The sequence below is a fragment of the Hetaerina americana genome, unplaced genomic scaffold, assembly GCF_022747635.1.
Source record: "Hetaerina americana unplaced genomic scaffold, ioHetAmer1.1.p SCAF_16, whole genome shotgun sequence".
NCBI lineage: Eukaryota > Metazoa > Arthropoda > Insecta > Odonata > Calopterygidae > Hetaerina > Hetaerina americana.
Window position 1 is genome coordinate 3,468,755 of NW_027286719.1, and position 25,567 is coordinate 3,494,321.

General features: G+C 35.6%; 1 protein-coding gene across 3 annotated transcripts in view; it reads left to right on the plus strand.

Annotated features, from left to right (window-relative positions):
* Positions 1 to 25,567, plus strand: part of LOC139686984 (histone acetyltransferase KAT6A-like) — a 161,454-nt gene that overhangs the window by 103,444 nt on the left and 32,443 nt on the right. For all 3 annotated transcript variants that reach the window (XM_071584035.1, XM_071584036.1, XM_071584037.1), the window contains 11 exons: positions 141 to 304; positions 397 to 538; positions 2,558 to 2,689; positions 4,344 to 4,467; positions 5,584 to 5,803; positions 6,584 to 6,842; positions 8,203 to 8,521; positions 11,296 to 11,676; positions 13,512 to 13,917; positions 16,510 to 17,029; positions 24,649 to 25,113. In XM_071584035.1, the coding sequence (XP_071440136.1) occupies positions 141 to 304; positions 397 to 538; positions 2,558 to 2,689; positions 4,344 to 4,467; positions 5,584 to 5,803; positions 6,584 to 6,842; positions 8,203 to 8,521; positions 11,296 to 11,676; positions 13,512 to 13,917; positions 16,510 to 17,029; positions 24,649 to 25,113 (3,132 nt within the window). The remainder of the gene's footprint in view (positions 1 to 140; positions 305 to 396; positions 539 to 2,557; positions 2,690 to 4,343; positions 4,468 to 5,583; positions 5,804 to 6,583; positions 6,843 to 8,202; positions 8,522 to 11,295; positions 11,677 to 13,511; positions 13,918 to 16,509; positions 17,030 to 24,648; positions 25,114 to 25,567) is intronic.

The window sequence follows — 25,567 nt, forward strand, 5'->3', positions numbered from 1 at the left end:
GGACTAGTAAGGGTTTACTGTATTTCTGTTTTGGTTCGAGGTCATCATGTGATGTAAATAACTTTTTAATGTCTTCTGATTATTTTTAACCTCATCGATCAATACCTGCATATAATTAGAGGTTACTTTTTCAACAACAGGCCTTTTATGGTGTTGTACCTGATGTTGATGCCATGCTCTCTGCCGTTGGCAATGGCAATGGAACAACTGTTCACATGCAACCACGATGCCCAGCCGCCATTGAGTTTGGTGGATATGAGATACAAACGTGGTATTCATCCCCATATCCACAGGAGTATGCTAGGTTTGTCTTTTTTAAATATTATTTTTATTGAAACTATTGTGGTAACGATTGTGTGTACTAACTGCAATTTTGCATGTTCTCTTCTGAAACAGGTTACCGAAACTATTTTTGTGTGAATTCTGTCTAAAATATACAAAGAGCAAGGAAGTGTTGGTTAGGCACCAGAGCAAATGCAGATGGCGTCATCCCCCTGCTACAGAAATATATCGCCATGAGGATTTATCGGTTTTTGAGGTAAAAGTCATGTATATTTCATTTATTCTTCATTCTTGATTTTAAAAGCTTGATTTAAGTTATGTATAATGACTTAATTGGTGAGTTATACCATACAACAATTCTGTCATTATCATCAACAATTAAAGCCAGCCTGGTACAGGCATGGGAGTTAATTGTTACCAGCTCTCTGTTGGGATGTTAAGCACCCTACTTAATACTTCTACGCCAACTTACTCCTTCACGAGGTCATAGATTTATACTTCTGGCAGAGCTTTTGATGGGTGGTGGTCCAATTAGGCAGTCCCATCTTATGCCCATCATAGCCATCCTGAAGTTTTCTTCCCACAGGCAGTATTGACCTGTACAGGTTGTCAATGTTTTATATTTTGAAAAGCTTGTTAAAATTACAACTTTTGGTTCCCCTTTATTTTCTGTTTTTTTTAATTAAATGATAATATAAAAATTCAAAATAGAATGATTAATGGTGTTTTAAAATTTAACTCTACCTAAAAATGCTTGTAGAAATTTGCTACTTATCTCCATTTATTATGTACATTGAGCTGCTTTTAATAGCATGATTTTAAATTTTTATTATGGAGGTTAAAGCATTGGAACAGGTGTAATATTTTCAATTAAAATGTGAGAACTTTTAATGCAGGTAGTTCTTATATATATTTCCTTTCTCATTCCTCCTATTTTACAAGCAATGCAAATTTCCTTTCTCATTCCTCTATTTTACAAGCAATACAAATTTTAACTCATGTAACTAATTTTAACTCATGTAACTAATTTTAACTCATGTAACTAATTTTAACTCATGTAACTAATTTTAACTCATGTAACTAATTTTAACAAATTCAGATAAATGATTACCCTAACAAAGAAGGACACAGCCATTACTTTATACTATGATTACTCATATAGCAGATTAAAATATGGCATTGTAGCTAGGGGGTACTCTCATTACTCTGCACAGATTTTTAAAATTCAGAAATGGGGGATTAGAATCATGTCTAATGCTAGTCAACTGGACAAGAATCCTAAATGTTTTTAAAAAATTGCAGTCTTCCTTTGCCGTGGATATGTATGTGTGAAGCCATTACGTATCTAAAAAATTTTGATTATAAATTATATTTTAGGACCAACAGGGATGTTCATGAGTATAACACGAGAAATAGACTGCATTCTGTAAAATCTAGGAAACTTAAGCTCGTAAATTAACATAATAAAATGAAGTACATTATGCAATGTCACTTGACCTAATTATGTATAGTAAAGGGCCTATCTATATGAGCTGTAAACTAATTAATAATTTACCTTTAGTAATTAAAAATGAAGAAGGACTTGTCAATTTTAAATTGAAATTTAAAAATTATTTTCTCAAAAACTGTTATTGCAGTTTTGCATAACGTTGTATACATTTTGTCATTAATAATTTTTTAAAATTAATCTTGCCGTTACCCCGCCAATCCTGATTCCGGCAGGGTAATGTCCTCGTCTGCCATTCCAAGGGTCGCAGGTTCAATTCCCGCTTGGGTGGGTTTTCCTCCACCTAGGGCTTGGGTGTTTGTAAATGTGACCACAGTTATCATTGATAATAGTCTGATGTCAATGTCAAAATATGCTGTTTTGGGAATGATGCTAAACTAATAAATTACCATGGAAAGTTTATTACCATGTCCCCTGGACCAAGAAACATAATATTATTATTTTATTATTACAACTCATTTAATTAATTGGGCCTTTTTGTATGGCTTTGAAAGGTGGAGTTACTTTAAAAGGCTAGAAATTGAGTTTTGTTGTTAAATTTAAGTTTTCACTGCATGATCATGAAAAGTGATCCATGAAGTCCTCTCTTTTGTTTTCATTGTTAAGTTTTTTTATTGTTACTTTTTTCAATTCATTTTGTAAATATATACCTTAGAATATTTGTGTTGAAAATTCTGAACTTGAAAATGGATGCACAATTCTTTGCAGTGTACTAGTGCTTTGTAGTGTTATTGCGGTCATGTGAATTGATTCTTTTTTCTTTTTCAGGTGGATGGGAATGTGAATAAGATTTATTGTCAAAATCTTTGCCTTTTGGCTAAGTTATTCCTGGACCATAAAACGTTATACTATGATGTTGAGCCTTTCTTGTTCTATGTGCTAACAAAAAATGACAGGAAGGTAAGAATTCAGCATTTGTCATCATTTATAACCAATTATTATTTCCTGCATTTTAGTTAATCTAATGTTAAAATCTGAGTGATTATAAATGGAAGTTGAAACTCTGGAAATTTTTGAACTAAGTATGGCTAATGAAAGAAACCAATAGTTTTAGTAATTGACCATTAATATATGCCCTCACAATCTAATATCATTTGATATTTCATTTAAAAAAATGCCTTAATCAACCTGAAGGTTAGTTTGGTTGGTGGTGTATTGTGGTGGTATTTACCCAGTACTTAGCCCACCTTCAAACCTCATGTCAGCATTATTGGAATTAACGTTTTCCTGCAATTTACAACATATTTATCCCATCCCATGTAATTTCTTATTTTTCCAACGTGTGTGGAACCCCATATTTAGACTATTTCATTTCCATATTTTCCTGCTATTTCCGTCACTTTGTGCTGAATTAAAAAAAATCACAGAAACAGTGACTCATGGACATCAGCCTTTTTAAAGAAACTTTTTTGGCCTTGTTTACACTTGAAAAAGATAAGAGAGGGCAGTAATGTTTACGGTTTAAGTGAAGAATTTGAAATGGTAGGGAAGAACAGAGCACCACCACTAGTGATGGAAATTGGAACCAGTTATAGTCGTATTCTCAGTCTGCCAGGAAAAGATTCATGCTGTGAAAAAAATACATTATACGTTTAGTTGGTAGGTAATTTAAACATTGTAAGAACATCTGAGACCATTCATATTGCAGACAAGTTCAAGTTATGAGGAATAAAAATGACTAACCAAAGTAGTAGCTTTAGGGGAGGTGACCAACTCTGGTTCCTAATGTTGGGAAGCAAGTACATTAGCCTCCACACTATCCAAATCCCATCCTTATCATTGTGAAGCATGGAAAATACAAAAACTCTTTACGAACATTTGGGATCATATGAACTGCCTCCATGCAACAGATATAAAAGTGATGGGCTCCTGAATATTAGCAAGTATTGAAACTTGCTTTATGACATCAAATCGTAACTGAATTTTGTTTTCTTCAAAGTAATTTCGAAGTTGGGCAACTGTTTGCATTAGTTGAATGGCAAGGTAGATTCTCGTGCATTAAGTTTGAAGAATTACTCAAGGAGTGGTTTTTGAGTGGTGGATTTTCAAATATCTCCCTGAATTGCATCATCATAACAGAAAAGGTATTGTGCATTCCCACAAGATCGGGACCTCTATTTGCACTAGTCGAACAATAATGCAGCTCAGATTCTCATGTGTAAAGACAATGGACTTCGGTAATTAAGCATTTAAATGTGAAAATTCCCCTTTTCCTGCTGTTTGCAGTTTCTAACATTTGACATTTTTTTCCTTGGGTCCCAGGAAAAGTGTAAATAAGGGGTTTTGCCGTATATGCATAATGCCAATCCCCAGGGTAGTCACTATTAATAAAAACCTGATTTTAGGGTATTAGAGGAAATTTACTTTATTTTAAAAATTCTACTATGTGTAGCATGTAAAAAATGTATCCAAAATTAAGAATACCTTTAACTAAAGGAGTGCCCTTCCTTAAAATTAGCATTTTACCTTTGAAATATACATTGATTTGATATCAAGTTTTTTCCTCTATTTGTTATTTTCACAGTATTCATCTTATGTGTGATTTTTTTTTCAGGGGTGCCATTTAGTAGGATATTTCTCTAAGGAAAAACATTGCCAGCAGAAATACAATGTATCATGCATCATGACAATGCCCCAGTATCAACGGAAAGGATTTGGAAGATTTCTTATTCACTTTAGTAAGCTGAAAAATGTTACATTTGCCTGTTAGAATGCATAATGTGAAATAATATCATACAGGGATGCTAGAAATGAACTTTGTTGCTTAGGTGTAGAGGTAGAAATGTTTCAAATGAAGATGAAATTAAAGGAGTAAATTAATTATATTTAAACTATTTGGCAATTTCCTGTTCTGCAGACCAGGTCTAACCTCCACAAGCATCTGAAAACCACGTTCTAAGTAAAGAAAGATCTGGTGCTTTCCCGGCATATTAGTTGGGTGAATGAATTCACCCACGTTCTAACTTTTTCTCCTCACAGTAAAAAGTATCTCTCTCTAGTTTCCTTTGACTATTTACTATTCTCTTGCCACTGTTGGTATGTCGCAATATAGCTGCACCATTCTCTTGGTTATTCACTAATTATTACTGACAAACAAATGGTAAAGGTTAATTTTTGAAATGAATCTGGTTAGTGAAGATTCTGATAATCACCTTAGTTCAATCAGTTCACTTAAGGAACTGACTACGTTTTCCGTCTCATACTGGGTGAATTCTTACTCCCCGAAAAAAATAACTACTTGAATTTTCCTGAAAGAGATTGATGGAAGAGTTTTATTAAATGATGCCTCATCTACCCTTGCCTTTCCTCCAGAATTGATGCAAAATCTGTTGTCCTGCAGTGGACTAAAAAAGTATGCCACCTTTTGTTTTAGCGACTGTTACCAATTTTTATGTGCAAAGTGTTCCATTCAAATGTCCTCTTTCATGGACCCAACTTTCTTGAGTTGGTGGAATGAATTAAATAATCATGGTTCAATCATGATCAATCCAAAGTTTGTGTAATCATAATGCTTTATTTATTCTTCAACCTCAGGAGTAAAGACTTTTCAAGGGGGAAGATAGCCTTTAGCTTGGGGGGGGTTTAAAAGTACAAAGTCAGGCCCTGGAGGCAAATTTACCAAGGGGGAGGGAATAGTTCTTCCATTTTGATGAAAAGTCAAGTGAGAAGTAGATATGAAGTTGGGGAAAGTATACAAAATTTGATTTTTCAAACTATCTCATAGTCATGTTTAAAAGGGTTTGTGTCATGCAGGAGAATTATATTGAGATTAAAATGTTGTTTCTTTTCATCAGGTTATTTGCTTTCAAAAAGAGAGGGCCAGCCTGGAACCCCTGAAAAACCTCTCTCGGATTTGGGCCGAGTGTCGTATCATGCATATTGGCGATCTGTGATTTTGGAGTACCTGCACACACACCGGCATAGTAATGCATTATCCATTCAGGATATCAGTTGGGCCACTGGAATGTATTCACATGATGTTGCATTTACTTTGCAGTCTTTGGGAATGACAAGGTAAGTGGAATAACATAAAATTTATCAAAAAATGATCATTGATCATCATTTCAATTGAGTTAAGGTTAAGTCTGCTGAAGTTGGTTTAAGAAATTTGTGATGCCGTAAGTCATTTAGGAATAGTTCACAGCTTGTGCTGAAATGCAGTTGATCACCAATGTGAGTGCCCAATTTTCTTGGTTTTAAGCTCACCTCAAGTGTGGTGTGTTAAGTGACCTTTCTCATGCTTAAGGTAGGCTAAACTAACTCTGTTGGACAGTGGTATGAACTTCTCTCATCGGCCAAAATGAATATTTCTCCTCAGCAATGATCTGTTTTTTCAGTTATCTCTCAAATCAACCCAGTAACCATTGTTTTACATTTTTTCCAAAAAATTCTTACATTTGATATTAAGTCAGGACAGAGATTTTGGTATAAGAATGTTTGATCTTTTAGTTCTGAAGGCCCTCAGGGTGGATACTATAGAGAAATTCACTTAGAGAATCAGGATCTTTAAGGTTACTGCTTACATGTGATGACCTCGAAGGTGATCACGTATTCAAGCATTGATGTGATAATCCTATGCATCTTAAAGTAGTCTCCTACCTACCTGCTTCTTGTGAGCAGTTATGGGATTTGGGATTTTTGTAAACCATGGTGACAACAGCCGATAGTGATTCAAAATAGGCTATTTTAATGATTGGTTGCAGTAAAATTTTGCCATGAAACAGTGTTTGGCAAATGGATTGACCACCTATTCCACTAAATGAATTTTTATACTGTGACTCCTTTCATTCACAGGAGAATAGTTGGTAGTGATCAGTATAAACCTAGTACAAGCTCTGGTCCAATGGACAAGGAGGATGCTACAAAAATGATCCTCTGTATAGATTGGAAGTTGGTGGATGAGCACATGCAACGTGTCGCTCTGACGAGCGCAAAGAATCGCATCCCACTTGACCCTGAGTGCCTGCGGTGGACTCCATTGCTGGCGCATCCCTCAAGCCCTTTCAAAGATGAGGACGAAGATGAACTCTCCTCGCATGAAATGGAGGTTAAGGTATTGCAATGGTTATTGAAAGTCATGTGGTGGTGGGTCAATTTTCACTCATGTCTTAAGTCTTAAGAGCTTATTGCTACCCTTAATTATGGAATATTAGTAGGCTTTTGGTTAGCCAGCTATGTGTAGCTCAATTGAACATTATAAAGTTAGAGAAAATTCTTGCATTTTTTTTAAATAAAATAAATGAGGGACACGCAGTTGCATCTGACACCTATGTGCGCACCATGGGGGTGTGTTTTTGAATTATGCAGCCTGCAATGTGGTTTGTTCACTTTCCTCTTTTTGGTCATTAGTGATGTTTGGTGTTTTTTCTTGAGAGTTCAGTTATATTTAATTTTCTAAGCATTTTTATTACTGTATGTTCCTTCCCGTTCGGCAACATTCTGGCACTGCATATAGGTACTTATATCCTGCGGTGAAATTTCCTATTTTTTTGTCATTGATTACTTTTAGCTTTTCAATTTCTCTGACAAGGAGGCACCTGATCATTTAAAGAATTATATTCAAACAATCACAGGGAAAAATTCTAAATTGTCAATATAGTTGCTGGAAAATATGCGCTATGCAAGATTCAATGAAGCAGAGGAGGGGTCGACTTCTCTGGTGGCTTCTGAGGTCAGAAAGATAGAAGAGAAGGACTTTTAAGATGCCCACCCTCATTTTGAGTGCCAATAAGGGCAATCTTCTCTCAATACAGGAAACTCTTGATTATCTGTCCTAATGGATTCGTGATGAAGTGCAGATGACGGAAATATGTGGAAAATATAGTAGTCATATAAATGTATATATACAGAGACCCACTTTTAAATCCTAATAATTAATTCATGTTTTTAGCTGTCGAAAGTACATTTTTTTCATTTTTCAACCATTTTAATAAGGGTGGAATTATAGTTTTATAAGAACATAGAAAAACTATCATTAAGTCAATAGCAGAACATATTCTTTGAATGCTAATCCAATCACATAGCCAGGAAAAAACAAATTATTGGCAAAGAATGAATATTGACAAAAGATTGCTGATATGGATACATATTCTCAAATGATATTGATTAAAATAAGGCAAAAACAAGTTGGGAAAGCACGGATGGTAAAAAAATGTTTAAATTTAAGCATTAAATACTGGTGAAAACTTATAATTTTTTGATCAAAATTTAAAACTTTTGAAAAAGCAGAGGTATTTCAAACTTATGTATTTTTTAAAAAAGTGTATCAAAGTCAGAAAGCATTTGATTATCTTAGGAAATTAATTTTATTAAAGTTTTGAGGCCCTGGAAAGAGAGTGGCATGTATAATTCGCTGAAGGATAATCGAGAATTTACTGTAATTGGAGACATGTACCCTGTTATTCTTCAATTAGGAGGACTTGCCGCCGGCCGTGTCCAGGGAGCCAAAAGGTGCTGAGGTGCGTGATGGGAATGTGCATAGGGGGCCAAGCGCAGCGCCTTCGGCATCAAATCAAGATTTAACCGTGACGGAGGAGGATGATGTAGAAGTGAATGTAATAGATGTGCGTAGGCGGCCTGTCTTGTCCCGTGGTCGGAAGAGGAGGGGACGCCCCGCTGCCCCTGCTCACAAGGAAGAGAGTGACCATGCTGATGTTGAAGACAATGTCGGAGTCGAGGGGCTTGGATCTCCTCTCGATCAAAGTTGGAGCTCGGAATCCTCATCAAAGACAGGTGATCATTGTGGATAATATTTCTGTTATCTTATGGTGATGGGCACTTGAGATGCATTGCACCAATCCTTGGGTACATATTTTTCAAGTTGATCTCTGAGTCGATGAAATGTAAAGAGGTGAGTGTGGTTGTGGTGGCATGCTGGAAATTAACGAGACCCCAGTACCTAAGCCTGTGTCCAAGTAGAGGATGATTGATTAGATGAAGTTGAGCCCTAATTTGAAGCTTTAAGCAGAAGATATTAAGAATTCATTCCTAAGAAAAACTTTTAATTAATCATTCAACGGTAGTTTAGTGTACACTGCACTGCAAATACTGATTTTGCCTTTAAGTAATATTTATGTTTTATGTTCAAATCCTATATCTCAGCTTCATATATTTTTACATGAAAGGCTATTACGTTAACCTCTCTTGCCATTATACATTGTAGTGGTTTGTTGGGAATTGTGTAGATCCAGACATCACACTCAGTATTATCAACAATTATGTCCTCTTCTTAATCTTGCCATTTTATAAAAGTGGATGCAGAGCTCTAATCAACTTCAATTTATTTCATTCAGCTCAAAGTGACGAAAATAGCAGGAAAACTGAAAATTAAATCTTGTAAAAATGGGGTTCTGCGTGTGTTTGAAAAATGGTAAATTGTATGGGATAAGATAAAAATGCTGTAAATTGTGAGAAAACATCAATTCCACCAACAATAATAAATGGTTTCACTGTATTTTATTATCTAGATTTTTTCCCACTCAAACACTTGTTGCATTGTCCATGGACAGATTCACGATGACACTAGGCAGATGAGTGATACCAAATCGTCCCAAATGTTCAACTGGGTGAACAATGGGAACATTATCATATCCCTTCTCTAACAGTAGCTTAAAAGTAAAAATATTATCTATCGTTGATCTGCCTACCATAAATGCCTCCTGTATCTCTTAAAATGACTTGTTAATTCGTGAGTACAGACTTTTGAGAACAGGGATGATGGATAATGTGCTATAATTTCACCGATCATCTCTGAACCCTTTCTTATAAATGGCTTTAGTGTAGTAAGATCTCCATTCCCTAGGCAGTACCACTCCATTCAGCCACCTCTCAAACCAACTTCTCAGCATGTGCAACAGTTTATCAGATTAATTCTGTTTCAGTTGTCTACCTCAAACCGTAAACTCTAGAATTTTCTCACTTCGAAATTCTTAACATTCTTCTGCACTTCCTCTAGCTCTAGTTGTAGATGTTGTACATTGGTGGTCTCTCACTGCCGTGATGTGCCAAATTTCTACCTAACCTTTGGCAAAAGGCTTTCAGAAGGCTCCCGGTTCTGTTGTGCAAATGCTTGCTCTCCTCACTTGCCCCTGGATGCTGTTTTGACTTCCTTCATTGTAGTCCTAAGCATTGCAACTTCCAAATTCTCCCATCATTCCCTCAATACAATCATCTTTCCTACCCCTCATTCTTCTTTCTGATTACTCTCTTTTAACCTCTTCAAACTTGTATGCCTTTCTATGCTGGCATTATTGGTAGCGTTGAGATATTTTAAATATGTTTCCTTATTTCTGGTATTGTCACAGCCATCTCAGTATCTCACTATACGAGCTTTTAATTTTTTATCACGTAAAGTAGAATCTTAATATTGTTAGAGCTCATAATCCCAAAAATCACTCTATTGAGCTCATCATTATTTATGGCAAATTTATAATCACTTATTAGCTAGTGCATGCGGCATTCAGGATTAAATGGGCATCAGTGTGGGTATTTCAATTCATATGTACAGTAGAATCTTGTGGTGATGCATAACATGCATTATCATATTGCAAACATATAAATTCATAGTGGCTGATCGAATACCATGATCATGGTGCCCCATTTTCTAGAGGTTAAGTGTAACGATTTGAAATGGGTTGAGAATGTCATCTATAACTTCATTCATCAATGACTTTAAAATCTCTTTGTAAAGTTTTTAACATTACTTAGCCAAATTGTGAATAGAATTTTACAGATTATTGATTTCATCTTTTATTTTTGAATTTAGAGATAAGTCAAAAGTAACAGAGTTAGGTGCTGTTATGAATGCCCAATTCTCATTCGTTAGAATACCCATAACAGCTTCTACTTGGGATTTCTTCACATCATAAGAAGACTTTAGTAACTATGAGATAATGAGGAGTATTATTTTTATACCTTGTCTTTATAAGTGTATTTAATAAAATGTGAACGCATGGCTTCTCATTAACCATGAACAGTTTTGGACCATGCGTGTGCATAACTGGGTAAGTTTCATAAAGGTGTATTTGATAAACATTGTTAGAAAAGGGGATGTGGTAGTCCTGTGGGTAGAGCTTAGGACCGCTGACCAGAGGGCCCAGGTTTGACTCCTGGGCACCCTTTGCTTCACCCGAGCAATGTGATTTTTCTGGTACCATATCATCCTGGGAAACCATAGGCGGCACGGCGCAGGGATAGGAACTGGACCTCGTACCCTGATGTGTGAATTTCTCGTGCCATTGAGCTTGGTATTGGGTGAGCTCTATCCTCACCAGTCAAAGTGACTGCTGATTATTTTGGATTGTTTAAAACACAATATTAATTGTAATTATCTGTGGTAAATTGTTGAATAAGAGGGACCTCATCACAGATGGATTGCAAAAATATTGTTAGCAGCATGATAATAACAGATGATATCACAAATCAAGAGGTCCTTGTTCCATTTGTCAGGAATATGTTTAATTTGTATGCAAAGATGATTTTCACTGACCTATTTGTGTTTTTTACAGTGCGGAAAGTAAAATGTCAGCCTGGAAAAGTTGGAAGACCCAGCAGAAAATCGGCCATCAATGTTGGTTCATCATTAAATGCCCACGGAGATAGTACTGCCAGCTCAGCAGCTGAGTCTAGAAGAGAGAAATTTCGTGAGAGGCTAGGGAAGAGGAGGTTTGAAGGTGGCAGTGCAAGTGAAGCCTCGACTAATGTTTCTTCCTCGACCACTGCTTCTCCACCCTCAGCGGCAGATGCGAAGGAAAAGAGGAAAATGAGGCTTCGCACGAGGAACTCTGACAGCAATCCCTCAAAGAGTATGCAAAAGGGGAGGGAGGGTGAGAACTCATCAAAACTGTGCACCATGCGTCAAAAGAAGCACTCCTCCAGTTTCAAGTCAGGTATTGTTGCCATGCATAATGGGCCTTCAAAAATAATGTCATCCCTCATATCCCAGGTGCAAATCAATTTTAGATTTATTTCCCTTAGAATTCCCATTTTTTATTTTCAGTGAATTATGGACCCAGTGGAGGTGACATTCATTTTCAAAAATTGAACAATTTTTTTAGCTAATTTATGAAAAACATAAATGAATTGTGTTGAATAGATTGATCGGCATGTATAGGAGCAGTTGGAAGCAGAAAAAATGGTTCAATATAGAGCGATAAACTTTTGGCTTCATACATAGACTGAGAAACTTAAATAATCTTGTCCCCACGTATTCATTCTATAGCCAATACTTCCTCTGCTTTTGGAGTCAGTGTGCTAGGGCAATATATTTTCCTTGTTCCCCTGGTTTTTTACGAGTATCACTTTGTTGTTGACAATTCTAAGTACTCTGCTTTGTTAGCCCTGGCCCATTGCTTCCTCTACTTTCAGTATTTTCTCTTTCAATGCCTTCCTGTATTATTGTTATTTTGAAGTATTTTTCGTTTTACGATCTCTTTCCTTGTTATGCCTTTGTTTTGGCCTACCAATTGATACTTCTGAGCCTTCAGTGCTCTTTATGAAATCTGTATACAAGTCTGCATTCCTTTGCTTGTGTCGTAATCCTTTGCCGATCCCGGGTCGTGCATAATCCAAACAGATTCCATGAGTCAGTGGTGCAGGTTGCTTGTTAATGGGTTGCAGCAGGCAGCCCTGCTGTACTCTGCCAAAAAATAGATTTTACTTGCTAGCGTCCTTGGATGTTGGTTAGAAATAATTGTGATATTTCAATATTGCATCAATGTGTCACTTAGTTACTTAAATTCTGATAACGTATTGTTAAATTAAACAAATAATACATATTTTCATCTGACTTCTTACATGTTTCGTAGACGTGACACGCATATTTGATGTGACTCAGAATGGAATGTGTATATATATTTTTGCTGAAGCTGATAACTTTTTAACTATGATGGAGAGCAGCAATGACCATGCATAGCATCATAGCAGCAAGCAGTGACAACCTAAAACTTGCACAATTTTTCTATAGCTCAAGCTTTCATTTAATTAAATAAAAACTTGAAAGATTAATTAGCTTAATAAATGAAAATAGACAAAACAAATGGCACATTGTAATTGTTAAAATAGATAATTTTGCCATTGCTAAAATTACAATTATGTTGCTAAAAGTTACAACATTGTTATTATTAACCAACACAGTTATTACCAACTTAAATTTTGGAGAAAATCTGCAATATATATCATTTAAATAGGATATTTATTTCATATTTAAAGTGATGTTTTTAAACTAATTCTCTCTAATGCATCATATAAAGTTCTTTCAAGTCACTGATGATCAAGAGTACGCAAGAATAAAAAGACAATATACTCCATAGGTTTACATAAGCCATATCTCTGGGGTCGGCTAGATTTTGCTTGATCTGAATTGCCCCTGGTCTCTAATAGTCCAGTTTAGCTAGGGTTTACTGTATTTCATTGTACTTGCATGCTGTATATAGTCACAAGTTTCGAATTTTAAATTATAAGTAATTTCTGTCTGAAGTTTCTGCTGGTTTTAGAGACTTCTTTGTAGTCCTTATCAGATTTATTTTTGTTTTAACATTTTCTGGTGTAATTTCTGCTCTGGGTCCATGTTTAGATGATTAAAATGAGAATTTTCAATGCTTCCAATTCATGGTATGATGTTCATCCAAGGGGCGTTATGGGACAAAATTTGTTGATACAAAAGAGCGCAATATTCTCTTTTCTAAGCATTTTAAATTTTATGTGACTTTTAAATACTTTTCAGGCCATCATGAGCAACTGTCTCCTCCTAAAGCTAAGCCACAGGTGGCTGATGATTTTAATTGTGCCAGAAAGTTAATGGCAGGCATGGATGGAATGGCTACAGCTGATGCTGATGTAGTTGAAGGGCATGCATTGAAACAATGCAGCTCACCATCAACATCTCCCACTGGAGATGAAAGTTATACTCAGGAAGGGGCAGGAGGTGATCAGCGGCACTTGCGATTTGTCAGAAAACCTGCCAGCTACCTACGAATTCATGCAAAGCGAAGGGAAAGGAGGTTAGCATGTAAAGCCAAGGAGGATTCAGATAATGAATATGAAGAGCCTGTGCAACAATCTAAATGCAAAGAGTCCAATGGAACTTCTCACCTGAATGCAGCAAAATTGCTGGACAATACCCCAGAAGAGTAAGTAGCTATTGGATTATTTTTCCCACTCCTGTTAATGTCTTACTAACATAGGTGATATCTTAAATATATATATACATGCTTGTGATATTTTTTCTGCAAAAATAAAATATCATGGAATTATGTTTTTTTTGGACATTTATAAGTTGTGGGAGGTATGAGGATACTAATGAATATGTGAGCTCTCTACAAAATACTTAACTTTGAGAAATATAGCATTTGTTTCCTTTTCGCTTGTCCATGGTTCTTAGATTATTTCCATGGTGTATACTCTAATTGTCTACTTTTAAAAAATTCACAGCTTTCACCTCTCTAAGATCCTTCTTTCACGTAGTGCTCAGTTTTATTAGTTTTTGGTTATCAGTTTTTTTTTTAAAGATATTTCCTCATCATCATCAAGATGTCATCAAAGTATAATTTCTCTGTTCTTGCCTCAGTTACTTTTGAAGTGTGCATGCATCATTAAATGAATGACAGTAGTTCTCCTTAGCTGTCAGTAAACATGTTCTGAAAGCAACTTGGCATTCCCGAGTGCCTGGATTAATGGCTCCCAAGTATTCATTTAACACAGCAGCAGTCCTTATCAATTTTTCATGGAACTATTCTAGTGATAATCTGTAAGAATTTTCTCGCTCTTTTGCCTGCACACATCTTTTTTCTATATGTATCTAAATTGTCAATGAATCACAGAAGACTCTCTCATCCCAGCCTGATCTCTCACGCATTACTCTTTTAGTGTGCAATGGGCATGGAAAGAGGAATGTTTAATGCAAGCGATGAAGGGCACAATTTTTTCATTGTCCTCTTTACAAGTTTAGTTTGGAGTGTCCATATTACAAGAGTTTGTAATTTTCCACTGATGTGTGGAAAATTACACTCTTTTAATATGGACATAAAACAATTCCACCAAGTAAAGCCTGAAAGTGTAAAGTATACTAGTTTGAAGTGTTCAATTTTTCCATGGGCTTATAGAATTTTAACTTGTTTCTCTTTGTGATGTATGCCACTTTCTACTTACTCTTATGTATCCTCAGAATAAATCACTATTCCTGTGATAAACTCCTGTTTGCTTAGTTTTACCAGCTGTCTATGTGCTTGGACCAATTCTTTCTTTTCCTTCCCTCCTGCCTTCTTCTCCGTTACCATCGTTTTGGCTTCTGTTTTTACTTTCCATGCCTACTTCTTCACATGCCATCTTTACCTCTCCTATTTGAGATACAGTCTCTTAAGTCTCTGTGTCCCTTGCAGCGCCTATCAACATGGTTTCTCTCACAGCCTCGTCGTTCTGAGTAGCTCCTCTCGGTTCAAACATTTTGCAATGCACATTGTTGCAGTCATCTTGCTTTTTTCTCTTTTCATCAATGTGTCTTAACTAAATATTGCTCCCTCCAATTACATTTCAATCTAGTGATTGAGTCCACGCTCAAACTAAGTAAAAAGTGTAATTCATATAATGTGGTAGATAAATAAGGGATATAGTGAACTGTCATTATTTTTTGAGGAGATACCAAAGTTGTGTCCAGGGTGGAGAGCTTAAATCCGGAAAAATTTCAATTTGAATTTCCCACCATATCGTAGTTCCACTGCAGGTCGCAATTGGCATTCTTAAGAACTATAGGCATCTAATGAACAGTCATAGCCTCTAAATGGCCGAGATGTTACGTACAAGTGCGGAGTACAATGGAAGAGCCACTATAATCAAAAGTGTTCACACTGGGCGTTGTATTTCGAAATAGTTGGATTCTTCTGCTACCCCAGATCAACTGTTTACAATATTGTGGCTAAGTATAATGCTTTGGAGAAGCCTGGGGAAGGTTTTGCTAACATGGCGAGGAAATCTCATTCGAGTAAACGTGTGTTTGTCCGGATTTAAGCGCCGCACCCTGTATATGTTAGCATTAAATTTTTTATTACTAGTTGAATATAAGATTAAGCCTACTTCAATGCAAGGAATGCCAGCATATATTTGAAAATATGTGGTGTGATGTGTGCAAAACCTTCTCCAGCTTTTGGCATTCCTATCTCCCTGAAGCACTGAAGTGAGGATATCTTCTTTCGTTATCTTTTTCAGAGGCCATCATGAATCTTAGAGATTTAGGTAAAAAATTGGAAGTTTTTAATGATGACAAAGTTATATTGTGATGATGTAGCAATTCTAAAGGTTTGAAGAAAATTGGTGTATTCCAGGGGATAGAAAAAACATTTTACCCTATTTTATAAACAGTGCAGTAAAAGGATTGAAAATCAGTATGAATCAAATGTTAGTCCTGATCCTAATTCAAATGGCAACAGAAGTCTTTAGTTTCCTTATGGAAGTATTGTTGAATTGTTCTTATGCTACCCTTATTTGAAGTAATGCAATTTTAATTTGTTGATTTCATGCGGCAGTTTGTTTTTAGGGGAAAATTAAAATTATTTGACAAAAGTAAATGGCAACAGTTGGTGTAACATTGGTAGAAATTAGTCAATAATGGGCCTCTCTCAAGTGACATCCATCACATTAATAACACCCTCCTGTTATCCCATTGCTTGAGAATTATTCCATTCATGTAAACCATGAATTTCCTCACTCATAATTAATGTTTGTTGCAGTCGGGCAGCCTCATCACCAGAGGAGTACTCTCAGAAACATTCATCGAAAGGGCGGGTGGATAAAGTGAGCCCAAGTGGTGGTGACGAGAGAGAAATACCAATGCCTGAGCTGAAGCCCGAGGTGCAGGTGGGTGGAGGTCCGGAGGGTGCCACGGGTCCTCCAACGTCACCCCCGGCTCTCCACGTGAGTGGTGAGGCCAAGGGCAATGCATTGCCCGAGGAGACACTGGCAGTTAGCCCCAAAGCCAAAGACTGTAGTGAGTGCAGCAGTGGAAATCCTGGGATATCAAGTCCCGTGGATGCAAGCTCATTGAAAGCCAAGACGGACGATTCAAAGGAGGAAGTTGACGGAGATGCCCAAGAAGTGAGCCAATTCAATGTAGAATTAGTTGCAGTTGATGGAGTTAAAAGCTTGGATGAATTGCCAGTGGCTCTGGTTAATAGTCAGGGAAGGAAAAGGGTCCTTGAGCTCTCTGGTGAAATGACTGATACTTCTAAACTACCCAAGCTCAATGAAACTGTAAGTGTAAAAGGATAAAATTAAGTGGTTTTCAACTTGGGTGCCTTATTGAATCCCAAAACTAACTGCATGTGAGCATGTTTTGATATACATATTTCACTTCTTTAACTCATAAAAACTAAATTTGGGTGGAAATGTAGATCTAATGTACGGGTAATGTTCAGTGTATGTAATTTTATTTTTACTTTTTTGAATTAATTCCTATATATATTATTCACGAATGTGTGGTATGAATCCAGGTAATGGGATGCAAGGGAAGCAAATGATGTAGTCATAATTTTCAGAAAAATTGAGGAAAAAAATGGTTAGACCCGTGTGCCCATTTTAATTCCATTTCATGAAACATGGAGTGTCATAGGCGGAGGTGGGAGAGATTATATTGTGAATGATTGGTCTAGATTGAGGCAACTTAATTTTGAGCTTCCTGCATGTTGACTCAATACAAGGGACCATTTTATACAACTGCTCAATCATATAGGTCTGAATTTAATTGCCGAAGCACCAGAATGCCCTGAAACTGATAAGTGCCACCTGCGGTCATTTTTACTATTAAGTGTTCCATCAATTTTGTTGTGTAATTAAAAAAAGAACAAATTGTGAATATTATGCAATAAGTTTTTACCATGTATGGCAAATACTTCAAAAATTTAAACTTTCACTTTTTTTACTCAGAGTAAAATACAGTAATTTCACAATGTAGAAATCATTTGCCTTGACTGGGACTGAACCCTGATTTCTTGATTTCTGGCCGAGTATGTAAGCCAATGGACCAAGGATTTTGTATGCCCTTCACTTGCTCACTCTCAGTCACTGGATAGTATATAAGACAACCTTGGCTTAAAGACTGTCATGTCCCCAACAGGTGAAATACAGGCTGTCGCCAAAGCTCATTGGCAAAGGTATTTAAATTCTACCACAGACTACATTAGTTCAAAGGATTGAGTAGTGAGTTTAAATAATTTTGGAAACTTATTTAGAAGATATATGTAGATGATGATCGCCCCAACTACTCTTTTTCCTTACATTGCCCAAGCAGAAGTTTGCAAACAACTAAGCAGATTTTAGGGTTATTTTTCCACCCTGTCTGTATAAACTCTCGCATTATTTACCTACTTAAGTAAAACCTCAATATTCCAGTCTCACTTGATTCAAATTATTTTGTAATTTGAAGCTAAGAGCAGTCCCCAAATAAAAGCATAAAATTGTGTGACTTTCAGTAGATAAATATAGATAAAGTAAACTCGCGATTATCCATGTTTAATGGATGCTTGATGAAGCATTGACAATTAAAAAACATGAGTAACCAAAATACGCAAAAAATATGGTTGTGATATAAACAAATATGTACGGAAACTCTTTTTCGTTCCGTGTGATTAATTTGAGTTTTTTTAGTAATGGAAAGTATATTTTTTTACATTTGTCAGTCACTTTTCGTGGGTGGAACGACAGATTTACAAGAACATAGAATTATCAAAAAGTCAATAGCAGAAAGTATCTTTCTGAGAAAGCTGAACCAATCATGTTAAACAAATGACTGCCAAAGTGCAAATTAAAAAAAAAAAGATGTGACATGCATTCATATTCATCATGTTATACCAATTGAAGTAATACAGCGTAGATAGTTAGTTTATTTTCCACGTACTAAAACTATATATTTGATGGAGAATAAGGAATTTTCAGGGATGATGAATGCATGGGATAATGGGAAAGTATTGATGATAAAAAAATGTTTCAATGAAAACATTTAAGGCTAGTGACAACTTTTGATTTTGTGAAATTAAAAAGTTTTAGTAAAGCTGATGTATTTCAACCTTGTATTTTCAAAAAAGTATATTTAAGTTTGAAAGCGTTTGATTATCTTTACGTTTGTGATTTTATTGAAATTTCGTGATGCTGGGAGGAGAATAGTGGGGATAATCTGCCAAGTGGATAATTGAGAGGTCACCGTACATCAGATGTCAGATGAATTTAAATGTGTACAATGAAATTGGAAGTCCTCTGATCCCATGACTCTCAAACATATCATTTGTTGTGAAACCTTTCCTTGAAAACAGATTGTGATCAAGAAATTTGGCATTGCAAAGTTCCAAGTATATGCTGTAAAAGTTTTTTGTTTCTGTTCTCCATTTTTTATAGGAAAAAAATTTCCATTACTCCCTTAACATATAACTTTTTTTAGTTGGGTCTAAAGTTAGCATTAAAAAAATGTGGGGCCTTAGGAAAGTGATTAGAAGAGGTTTTACAGCCAGACCCTGCCTAAATAAGTGCAATAATTTTATTCCACCAATACCTTAGTTATTCATACTGTGTTAGGCAAGCGAAAGAGATGTCCTGGTTACAATGCCATTGAAGCTGATCTTAAGAGGAGTAGCTGGAAGGTAGAGGCATGGTTGGTAGCCTCTTTTGATAGTGGTGGCAGGAGGCAAAGAATGTTATCACCCACAGATGAGTATGCTTCTAGAACTGTTCATGGCTTTGCCCCTATGCTTCTCTCTAAGCTCTTTCGAAAACGACTGAAATGATTTCAAGTGTATTCAGATGTCACAAGCCTCTATGATTTGTTTTGTGCTCTCCTTTGGAGATGCAGATGGGAAAGGAAGAGGAACATTAGAAAGAAATGTGCAAATCCCCCCACCAGAAGAGCCTTAGGGAAAATATGCTGTGCATTTTTGTGAAAGGAAAATAAATGCTGCACAATTTGAAGAGCTGACACTTGTAGTTGTTTGTTGGGTATTTTAGGTGCTCCAAGAGCTAAAGTCACACTGAACTCCAAACTCATTGTGCTAATATACATATGCTTTCAACCAAGCTTTCTATTTCTTGGTGGGATATCAGTTAATGAACAACTTGCGGTGAACTAGATGTAAACATGAAAATTTTTGCCTAAGGTATTAGGTTAATAGCAATCACAAAGAAATTTGTTTTTTATGATATCATCATTAATTAAAATTATAATTTAAGCGAATAATGTTTGCTTTATTAGTGATACGTCGTATGCTTTCTGTATTGGTCTGTTACAAAGTAATTGATGTTGTTATACAATTCACTGAAGCCTTAGTTCGTAGAATGTAACTGTGAATGATGGAAAATCTATATTATTATCAATAGAAATAATATAATATTAGAAGTATACTACTAAAATAATAGAAAGGATAGGCATTATGACAAACAATAATGATGTTTAATGGCACAGCTTAAAAGTTACAATAATTTGGCCGTTTTATGGTTGAGTGTATGCTTGAGTAATTCTTACTCAAGCTTAACAACTGAATCTATCGAGCTCATTACATCCAGTGGATTTTAATGTGTTTATCATGGTTAGGCCTTCTCTGCCCCAGAGAACTTGTGATAACTATTCATAATGATAACTAAAATTATTATGTATTTCATGTGAAAATATTATGTTACATTTGCAATACTTATTGTGGAAACTATGGGCTCCAGTTGAGGCCCCCAAAAGTCTGGTTTGGATTCACCAATGGAAAATCATTTCCTGAGTTTCAGGAGGGAGAGATCAAATACATTGATAATAATGCAATATTCAAATACAAAGATGTCCAAAGTTTGCCAGGCACTTTGAGAAGAAATTTATGCAGGATTTAAAGAGTTATTAATAATAATTATTCTTCACTTAATGCTTAATGATTCATTATTTTGCCCTGCGTTATGCTGTCAAATGTACAAAATAAATTCAATGTGTTTACATGTGTGACCAAATAGGTCATCAAAGAAAGAAATTCCTGTAGTTCATTATACCATTGGTACTTAATGCACAAAATTAAATTTTGGTGAAAGCCTATTCACTTAAATATGTTGTGGGATTAATACTTATCTTATTAATCCAGCTGAAGGTTGTTTGAATAGGCTAAGTTAGCAGTTGAACTTCCTATACTATAATAAGGATAGGGGGACCTGATCCTTTGCCCATGCCACCTTTGGATTTCCTGCTAAGATATGATGCCCTATTAGGTAAAGCTTAGAATGTCCAGTTGCAGAGATTGTTATTAATGAATACTAAGTCAGGAATTCCACCTTGTCTCCAATATTACGATAGTCTTGAAGCTCTGTATCTAAATGTGACCACAGTCAATTATCCTCCATGTAAAAAAATGTTTTTATAAATGGTGCTTTTTCTAATCATGAACTCTTGTAATGGAATGGGGAGGGAAAAATGTTTATTTTTCTATGTAACTAAATGGAGTGAAAATGTTGGGGTAGAACTTTGACCGTAAATGTTAAATCATCACAAACTTTTCCTCCAAAAAGTTTGGCAATATTTTTTTCTTTGGCGTAAGTCAGGGTTGCTTCTGATTAGGGAGATTGGAAGTGTCCAAAAGAAGTTGTTCACAGTAGCTAGCAGCAGTGCATGGGTGACAATTTATAGAAACACTCAAATCTTGCCCAAGCATGAAATCTGTTGCCTAAGGTTGAGCCATGAGTACTTAAAAATATGATGCTGCTGATTAGGGAAGCATGCACCCCACAATTATGTCATTAGATGTCGTAGCCAAGTGTGTTCTAAGACAGAATTCTTTGTGTTTGGTGGGACAAGAATCAAGTTTGTCCAAGAGAGAGATGTTGTTGATTTGACAATGGATAGTTACAAAATAATGTAAATTATTCGCATGTATGTGGTCATAATTTCCAAAAATGAATAGCTTACAAATATCTTGCATAAATATTCACTTAAAATGGTACCACCAAAGGAAAATTCATCATTTACTGAAGAACATTTTTTGAAGGGAAAACTAAAGCCCCTTTCTTGAATTAGTTGTATGGGTTATATATTAATCCCTGTAATATGACAATTTTTTTCATTGATATGTTATTGAATTTAACAATGACTAATAGAAACACAAAATTGAACGCAGTGCTTTTTTATAAAATTATTTTTTGATGTTGGAACCATTGAAAGCTTGGATTGTGAATTGCAAAGTGCTCGTTTTGTCTGCAGTCATGAAAATAGACTCAATATAATTATAGTGTTATAAATTAAGTTGTGGGGATTTCAGAAATACTAATATGAGAGAATTAGAAATAATTTTTGTAATTGTTATCCATTGAACAAAAATTATATGTAAGTTGGTCAATCAAGATAAACTTTGGCATTAATAATTATTTGGATGATTTAGCGTATTATTTTCAAATTTCAGTTTTTACCACCCAAAGGATTATTGAGAAAATTAAAGCAATTCAATCGGTTACAATTCTAATGGGCTGCAATCAAGATTTCATTGAAGGGCCCACAGTTCCTGATGCTAAGTCCCAGTCATATATTATTATGAAAATCATATTCCTGCAAAAAGGTCTATTGTCTAATTTGTTGCTAGTTGAAAATTATTTGTGTCAATGTTTAATTTTTATAACTATTTTTGATAATTTATGTTCTGGTGAATGGAAGTGTTTCATAATGGATGACTTACATAGCCTTAGTGCATGATTTGTGTTGATTAACTTGGGAGCCCTGGAAATGAGGCAATATTAAATAGTCATGATGTCTGTCATTATTTTCAATGGATAATTTTTCCCTATCTAATCCTATTCAATGATTGTATCAGTTGGTAGATGAATTGAAGTCGTTGCATGTTATTTGTTAAACAAAACTTTTTTCCAGTGCTTTTTTGTGAGTGGTGGTGTGTTGAAACAGAGCTGTCCATAATTGCATGGGTGGTGACTTGGAATTCATCTGAATAATTTATTGAAGAGATTCTAGGCTATGCTATAATATTATTAGTAAATAGTAAAAACTAAATATACTCTAATGTAATTCTATTTTTTGCCTTTTGCCTGAATTTTTATGTGGATGGTAACCATAGTTGCCTTGTAATCATATAATGTGTCAGTACACTGTACCATAAGTTGCTTAACTTAACAAAAAAGCACTGTTTGTACACTATATGGTGGAATACTTATTGCTATTGAGTGTATGCATGATTAAATGCTTCGTTTGAAAGTGTAGCATTTTTCTTGGTTTAATTCATGAAAGTGTTTTTGGTTAAATGGTCATGATAAATTGAAAGTAAATGAGGTGACCAAATATTTAGAAAAAATAGTCCTTTTTTTCTGTTTGGCTGAGAATACCTTCTGCCTTGAATTGCTCCAGTTTGAGAGCTCAGTTACTGAAGGTTCATTTTTGCGGAGATTAAATGCCACTATGATATTTCCTATCATGTTTTTCTTTACAAGTGGTTTTTGCTGCTATAAAGTACAATTTAAGTAGCAACAGTAAGTTTTCAGAGAAATATTATATAGGCCAAAACAAAATTTTTAAATACACGCTGGCCACTGATTTCTAAAAACTATAATATTTGGCTTCTCGAGCATTGACCCATTGTTCTGTTTTGCAAGTTAACCCACTTGCAAAGTTTCGGTCACAGATTCAGCAGTACCATATCTCATTGGCTGCTGTGGTACTTAGTGTAAAGGTTTCAAGAGGGAAACAATTACAGATATCATTTTATTTCTAATTTTAATGTTATCAAAATCATTTGTACCACATGCACTGTTGTAAATGCACATTTTTTTAAGTTAAAGGTATAGGGACAAATGATTCTTTTTAAATTAGGAGAAAGTTAGTACAGCCACAAACTTTTTATTTAAAAATAACTGATATTATCAGAAGTGATGAGAAGGAGCAAGAATTTATTTTGTGGAAACTTAACTTGTGAAGAGGATGTTAATTAATAGTTTTTCATGACCCATCTAAATAGTCAGTTGATAGTTTTTGTAGAACATTCTATGGCTTCCATTAATCAGTAGATCATTTGTCTTAACACTAGTATTGAAGGCAAATCCAGTGTGAAAAAAGGGCCCGTAATCAGCGTAAAAAGTTACCTCTTTCTAACCAATTTTGTGAATTTCCTTTCGATAGGTGGTGTAAATATTCATAAATTAAAATAAATGAGACAATCAAGGGAATGTATTTAATTTTACAAGGACTTATCATCTCCATGACATTAACCCTCTCTAGTAGTCATTGTTGCCATTTGCCAGATGCACACTGTAATTGCTAGGCTGTTTCATATTACCTGTGGATGCCGACCATTTTCATTAGGCTAGTTAGTACTTGTGGTATATGTGTCTTAAATTTTGGTTTGTGCTGTACTAGACATTTCAAGGACAACTACTCTATACTTTCTTTTAACCTATTCTTATGTCCCTCACATTTATGTGGTGGCTTATAGGGCATAATGTAGAGTATTCATTTAATATTTTACACATTCCATTAATGTGTATTGGCTTAATAATTTTCATACCTATGATATCATTACCTTTTTGCCTGTTATAGATAAAAGTAATGCCAATTATCATGTCAAAAGAAAATTTCTCAGAGCAATGTACCACGTGTCAGTTTGATTGAAATCAAATAATTTTGTTGAGAAATGTGGCTAATTTAAGATTGTGTTTTTGAGAAAAAAGTGGTGCATGTGGTAGGCACGGACATGGAGTAAATTGAAGTTTTGGTGACCAATTAGTAAGAACATTGGCAGTAAAGAAAATGTCTAGTTCATAATACAAATGGTGTCAATAAAGTTAATCCAATAACTTGTTATCCATCATGAAGATCATGGTGCAATTCTGTTGCAAGATTTGAATTTCCTTTTTACTGCTTTCCCCAGGAGATGGGCATTGCTGCTTTGCAAAGTGACAGTCCGCTGTTGGTGAAGGGCGGAGAGGAGGAAGCCAAGCTGATGGAAGGCAAGGAATCAGTGAGTGGACCCTCACCTGAGATAATTACGGCACCCGTAAATCCACCCGAGGTACAGCAAATTGAGAGCAAGGCAGAGAGTGATCTGAAATCAGTTAACTTGGGTGTGAAACCTGTCACAGAGAATGGAGTTGTAAGTGAGGCCCCAGAAGTGGATCTTGAAGATGACATGGAGTCTCGACTGTCCATTCCCTGTGAATTTGGTGATGCTGCAAGGGAGATGGGGCAGCTGGTGACCCAAGCAGATGTGAGCGAAAGTGTCATTGAGGAGCATAGCATCACTCAGCTGACGAGTGCGACTGAGGCAGATCAGTATGAAGACAAGAGAGAGATGGAGGAAGCTGTACAGAACTTGACCGAACATATGTCTGAGGAGGTTAGTTCAACTTCCTGTAATTATAAACTTCCCTCTAATATTACCAGCACTGCTTGACTACTAGCAAAGATTCCATTGGAGACGATGTTTCCATTGGAGAAGCTCCTTACTGAGTTGAGCAAGGAGGTGCATGTTGGAAGTGCAGCTCTTTGGTTGCAGTGGACTGTGACTGTGAATGTTGCTCTAAAACATCAGGTGCTAGATTATTATTAAAGGCACAGTGACAGCCAGCTTCATATGACTAATGATAACGTACAAATACACCTTTATTTTTGTTCTACTATAAATTATTTTGGGAGAGTTAGACGATTTTCTAACATCAAAGATATGATGAGCTATTGTTATTTTGTGATATGGTCTTTATTATTTAACAAATATTTAGCAAATATTTCTTTTGTTGTTTACGAGTGGTATTGTTTTTGTGCCACTTATTTTAGAAATAGGCAAACAGTAA